General features: G+C 33.6%; 1 protein-coding gene across 1 annotated transcript; it reads right to left on the minus strand.

Annotated features, from left to right (window-relative positions):
* Window positions 1–1,374: 1,374 nt before the first annotated feature.
* LOC140173720 (uncharacterized) lies at window positions 1,375–3,782 on the minus strand. The gene is made up of 2 exons (XM_072198258.1): window positions 2,065–3,782; window positions 1,375–1,786 (listed from the first exon to the last, which is right to left on the minus strand). Exons 1-2 carry the CDS (start codon window positions 3,780–3,782, stop codon window positions 1,375–1,377), a joined length of 2,130 nt encoding a protein of 709 aa, XP_072054359.1.
* Window positions 3,783–6,823: the final 3,041 nt, after the last annotated feature.

Consider the following 6,823-nt stretch of genomic DNA (forward strand, 5'->3'; position numbering starts at 1 on the left):
AGAGGGAAATAGAAATTGAACAAGTATAAAAATTGAACAAGTATAGAAATTAAACAAGTATAAAAATTGAACAAGTATAGAGATCGGAAAGGGCAGCCCCACACTCATATGGAAATAGAATTGAACAAGTACATGCACGTTACTATTCTCGTGAATCATATATGGAATTGTATAATAGATAATGATAAAAAGAAAATGTAAATCAAATAGCAACAAACAAAATTACATCACCTTTTACATGAGCATCTTCCATAACTTGATCTCCTTCTACATCAAAATTGTCACTTTTATGTTCACCAACATAATCTTCCTCATAGGGGAATTGAACATTTTCTCCATTATTCGAGGATGGCCTAGATCTAGCATCCTCAGTAGTTGGAACTTCAATATGTTCCTATTCTCTTTCCACATGAATTCCTTGGTCACCCAAAAAAGCATCAAGAGTCATTACTGGACGCTTTAAGTTATTTTTTGAGTTTGTCAAGTTAGCTGGTTCTTTTTCAGCAGCTCTAGCATCCTCACTACATGACTCAAAGTCATCTTCCTCTTGTCTTTCCACTTCTACTCCTTCCGTATGCAAAAAGGCATCAAGAGCCATTGCTGGACAGTTTGCCTTGCTCTTCATCTTCTTAGGAATTGGTTGTTCTTCTAGTTGAACATTACTCCTCACTTGGTTATGGGAAGACCTCAAAGACCGGTTCATAACAACTTCTACAAGTGTTTTATTTCTCCCTTCCATTGAATTCTCCCTATTTTTCTTGTCTCCAATTTTTGAAATCTTCCTCTTAGGCTGTTGTGCTATTTTGGCTTGATTACTTCCTTTATCACCTTTGGTTATAAAATTTCGAACTAGTTTTGCAGCAGAAGATACTTCCTTCATTTCAAATTCTTTAACTTTTGCATGAGCTTGATATTTTTTTACCAGCCTTTTCCTCTTTAAAGTTGCTCCATTTTCCATTAAGTTGCTGTATAAAAATATAAAACAACCATAAAATACAGTTCCATACGCATCTAATAAGGGAAAGAGGTTACAAGAGAACCACAAATATGCAAAATAAAATGAGGATTAAATCAAGTAGTGAACCATAACAAACAATTGCCAAATTCTATATCACAAAATGTTCAAGAAATCAAGTTCAAAACTGCTAACATAAAGCGATAAATCTGACTTATATACCATAAAAGAGGGAAACAAGTCGCTCAAAAGTCTTCGGAATCATATTCTTCATCCGATCCTGTGTTATACTCTTGGGAAAAATAGACTTCTTTTGCAACATCGACGAGAACTTCATTCAAATCATTCCTTACCAAGTCTACTTCACCATCATCATTAGGTATAGAAGGAACCGTCGAATTATCAAATGGCTCATTTTCTTAAGTATCTTCAGCATCAATGTCAACTTGATCACTTATGCTAAATAGGTCCCTTGGAACAGTCTTCATTACATAATGTTTATTTTTATCAACTGCATCTTGCACATAGAAGCATTGGTGCACTTGACATGCCAATACAAAAGGCTCTTCCTGATAGCACTTTTTGTTAAAATGCACATATGTCGAGCCATAAGCATCCTCCCTAGCCTCATACCAATCACATTTGAACAATGTAACCTTAAAATTTCCATAGTAATCCAACTCAATGATGTCATTCACTCTACCATAATAAGAAACATTTCCATGAATTGGATTTGCATCCTTTGTGCTTGCAAAGCTTGTCGTCAATGCAACTAAAGTAACACCACTATTTTGTGTCTTCCGTCTTACCTCACGTTGCCTAGTGTGAAATCTATATCAGTTAATAAAATAACCAGAATATCTTTTTGCACATTGGGTTGGTCCTCTAGAGAGCTCTTTTATCCAATTTGGAACATCATGTCGCAAGGCACGTGTTTTAAACCATGTAGGAAAGTTTTTGCTATGGTTTTTAGCTCTCATCCATCTTGTTCCTTGTTGATAAGTCTCATGCTCACTAAAACCCAAAAGTATAATATTTGTAAGTATAAAACAAAACTATCAAAATTTCTAATTAAAATACAAAAATATAGTAGAATTAGTATGATTTACCTAACATAGTCGTCTATTTTGTGACAATTCAATAATATGTAGCTATGAACTTGCTCTCGAGAATTGTCGTCAAGGAGAAAAGGTTCACCTTTCTTTGCACCCAAAGGAACGCCTCTTTTTGGAAATAGATTTGAAAATGCATCTGTAGTTTCCATCATAGAATTATTAGGTTCATCATTATTTCTGGGTTGTCTATTCAATTTTGTTTGAACACCAGAATGTAAGTAACGCGAGCAAAATGTCAAACATTCTTCAACCAAATATGCCTCTACAATAGATCCTTCAGGACGACTTCTGTTTCGAACATAGGACTTCAAAGTACACATGTATCTTTCTGGAGGATACATCCACCGAAATTGAACTGGGCCTCCCAATCTCACTTCATTAGCCAAATGAATAGGCAAATGAATCATTATGTCGAAGAAAGAAGGAGGAAAGATCCTCTCTAATTGGCATAATGTTGTGATAATATCCTCTTCTAATTGATCTATCTCTTGTAATGTGATAGACTTTTGACACAATTGACGAAAAAATGAGCCAAGTCGAATCAAAGGAACTGCAACTTGATCTGGAAGTATTCCTTTGATAGGAATTTGTAACAAATAGTGAAGCATGAAATGAGCATCATGAGTCTTATAACCAGATATTCTTCTCTCTAAAAGGTTCACACACCGAGAAATGTTTGAAGCAGAGCCATCTGGCAACTTTGCTGTCTTCAAGACGTCACAAAAAATTAACTTTTCAGCATTGGTCATTGAGTAGCATGCCTTTGCCAGCTTCACCTTTTTGTTACCATTTGTTTTCTTGGGGTGAAGGTTCTTTCGAATGCCCATTTCTTGCAAGTCATATCGAGCATTTGTGTGATCTTTTGTCTTGCCAGAAATATCCAAGAGAGTTCCAAGAATACTATCAACTATGTGCTTTTCTATGTGCATCACATCTAGATTGTGTCGTGATGTGTTATACTGCCAATAAGGTAAATCAAAGAATATTGACCTCTTTTTCCATGGACCATCTTTCTTTGGTTTTAGTTTCCCAAATGAATTATCCACATACTCCAACTGACTTAAAGCTTCAGTACCCGACAATAATGGTGGAGCTTGCCTATGTTCTACTTTTCCATTGAAAGATCTTTTGTTAGCTCTCCATGGATGATCCTCAGGCAAAAAGGCACGATGACCCATGTAGCACATCTTGCGACTATATGTAAGATAGTTAGAACAAGTCCCATGGTTACAACAAGGGCAAGCTAGCTTCCCTTTTGTACTCCAACCAGATAGCATTGTGTATGTCGAAAAATCACTTATTGTCCACAGAAGAGCTGTATACATTGGGAAGGTTTCATTCTTTGACGCATCATATGTTTCCACCCCGACCTCCCACAACTCCTTTAACTCCTCAATCAAAGGTTGCAAGTAAATATCTATATCATTTCCTGGTGACTTTGGTCCAGGGATTAACAACGACAACATAAAGTATTCCTGTTTCATAGACATCCATGGCGACAAATTATAAGCCATTAAAACAACAGGCCACGTGCTATGAGATATGCTCATGGTTCGATATGGATTGAATCCGTCACTTGACAAGCCAAGTCTCACATTACGAGTATCGAGAGCAAAATTTGTATGACGATTGCCAAAGTCCTTCCATGACTGGCCGTCAGCGGGATGCCTTAACTTCTCATCTTTTCTGCGTTCTTCATCATGCCACCTCATGCTTTTAGCTGTTTCTAAGCACATGAATAGTCTTTAAAGCCTGGGAATTAGGGGAAAGTGTCGCAACGTCTTCACAGCAACATTGTGAGATTTTTTTGAAGGCAAAACATTAGCTTCAACTACAGGATGCACAAACCAACGAGAAGTGCCACATTCATGACAAGATGTGTCATTCTCATGCTCTTTCCAATATAGCATGCAATCGTTCGGGCATGCGTCAATCTTCTTATACTCAAGACCTAAGTCTCTCACCATAGTCTTGGCTTTATTGAAAGAAGTAGGAATATTTAAGTTAGGAACAGCCTCTTTTAGCAACTCTAAGAGAGAAGTAAAAGAGGCATTACTCCACCCATGTTGACACTTTAACAAGTATAATCGAATAGTGAAAGACAACGTAGAAAATCCCTTGCAACCGGGGTATAGTTCTTTGCTAGCCTCTTCAACCAAGTTATAGAATTTCTTTGCTTCTTCATTCATACCTTCTTTTATCTTTTCCGCTTGTGCCACATCCCTAAATCTATCGTTCAATAAGGCGTCCATGTCGTCATATGAGTTAGTCTCAATCTCACTATCAATATCACTATCGCTATCGCTATCAACATCCATGCCAACTACGCTTTCCCCATGATGAATCCATCTCGTATAACCATTAACAAATCCGAAGGCAATCAAATGTATATAAATTGTTTGTCTTTTGTGCCACAAGAAATTACAACACTTTGCACAAGGGCATAAAATTTCCTCTCCTTGCGGGCTTCCAATAGAGTAAGCAAAGTCTAAGAAGTCATTGACACTATTACTAAACTCAACTTTATCTCTCGGTAAACTCATCCAATCCTTTTCTAAGTCTTGCGAAAACCTAATTATTAATATATTGTTACTACTATTTAACCAAGCATGCAAATAATAATATTCATGCATATTAAGTACATAAAACCATAAAAAGGCACATAACAATATTATTATTAAAATTAAGAAACAATTATATTGCTTATCTAAAGGTAGACTAAATATCAAAAGACATTCAACATGAAAAAAAAAACTGCACAAAGGTCATAATATACATATGAAAACCTATAAGTATAAGCAAGATAGAAAAACTTACAGAGTCATGGCTCAACAAATTGCAATCTTCAAGTTCTAGAATGTCCACCAATGTTCCTTAAACTCCTCCGAAGCAATCTTTCTCTATAAAAGAGTAAAGTATCAAATTTACATTATTCTTTATAAACAATTTAACTCAATCAAAGTGGCAAATAGAACAATCAATTGAAAAATAATAATCAATTCTATATGAACTTGTTAACTCAGCTAATTACAAAAATTAATAATTTTTTACTTTACATTAAAAATAAATTAATCACTTTAACTTTAAAAGTTATACACCTGAATTCTAATGCTTTTTAGGTGTGTATATTCTAAAGATATTAAATCCCTGACCATGTTTTTGTGAAGACATAAATTTCTAAGCAAAAGTAAGTACTTATAGGGCTTTGACCACTGAAAAAAGAGTGACATAAGTCATTCTATTGACTAATAGAAGTACCCATGTGTTTCAACAAAAAAAAAACTATATGAGTATTTAATTTTTGTTTTTTCTTTTTTTTTTGAAAAATCAGTTTTAAAACTTGATTTTTTAACAAAAATTCCAAATTAAAACCAGTTTTTGAAAATCCAATTTTAAAACCAATTTTGTCAACTAAAAATCCAGTTTTAAAACTACTTTTTAAAAATCCAATTACCAAACCAGTTTTTTATCAAAAAATCCACTTTTAAAACCACTTTTAAGACATGAGACACAGAGAAGCAGAGAAAGTGCTTCAAATTAGACACTATAGATAGTTCTAAAACACACTAAAACTATAGTTAATTGCTGCCTCCATTACTTCACATACAAACACAAATACAAATGCAAAATACCAATTCATGTCATGATTAAAACCAAAACAAATGATAAATTCTGCAGGAAGTATAATGGTAACTCAGGTGAAGGTATATATCACAAGATTCCAAGCAGTATAATAATTAAATAAATAAAATTCCTCTATAGTTAGAATTTACTTTCAATGTGACAGATTATATTACTTTTAGGTAAAATGTAAAATTAAAATTATGTTGTTAACTGTGTAGTTCCTTAACAATCTAAACAAATTAAAAGGTTTATTATAGTTAGAACATAGAAAAGAGAAGCACCCATCAACCAAAATAATATAGGTCATTAGCACTTTTCAGTTTTTGTCATAGAAAAAGCAATTACATGAATCAGAATTAGTGGAGCAATTGGTAAAGAGCGATAGAAAAAGCAATTACATGAATAAATGCATAAAGTCATGAAGATATATGTAAATCAAATTAGTGGATTTGAAATTGGATAACATTATAAAAAGTATATTATCTATACAAGACACATACACACACAACACCAAGACATTAGATTAGACTTGTAATGCACTTATGGGTTCTGTTTGGTTTTTGCATAGGAAGGCATGTTTGTCCTATTTGCTGGTGCATGTACTCTGCCACTATCATCAAGTGGTCACAAATCTTTGGAAAGATTCATGTGATAGTAAACCTACACAACTATAGTACAACCATTTTCATTAAAGGACAAACAATTCAACTTAAATCATTATTCTATAAAGTTGATGTCTGTTACTCACCATTCATCAATAGTTACTGATCCATTTCTCACGTACTACGCAAAACAAAACCAATTCAAACCTAAAACCAACTAAATAAATGTCTGATGTTATCAGTTACCATTATGCGCTGTCATTCATCTGAGTTTTCATATCAAGAATAATAGAACTTAACTAGCATGCATCTTAATTGCTTCCAATTAATATAGTCTCTATATAAACATCAAAAGAAACAAACCCTGCATAGCTACAAATTAAAAAAGAATAATTTCTAAGAATAATTATCATCAATAGTTCACAACAAAGAATTAAATTAGAACCCAAATTTCACTCTAATAATTAATAACTGATATTTTTTTGTGACATGTAATTAAAAAGAAACAAGAATTAACAACATATAAA

This window comes from Arachis hypogaea, chromosome 6 (assembly GCF_003086295.3).
Source record: "Arachis hypogaea cultivar Tifrunner chromosome 6, arahy.Tifrunner.gnm2.J5K5, whole genome shotgun sequence".
NCBI classification, from domain to species: domain Eukaryota; kingdom Viridiplantae; phylum Streptophyta; class Magnoliopsida; order Fabales; family Fabaceae; genus Arachis; species Arachis hypogaea.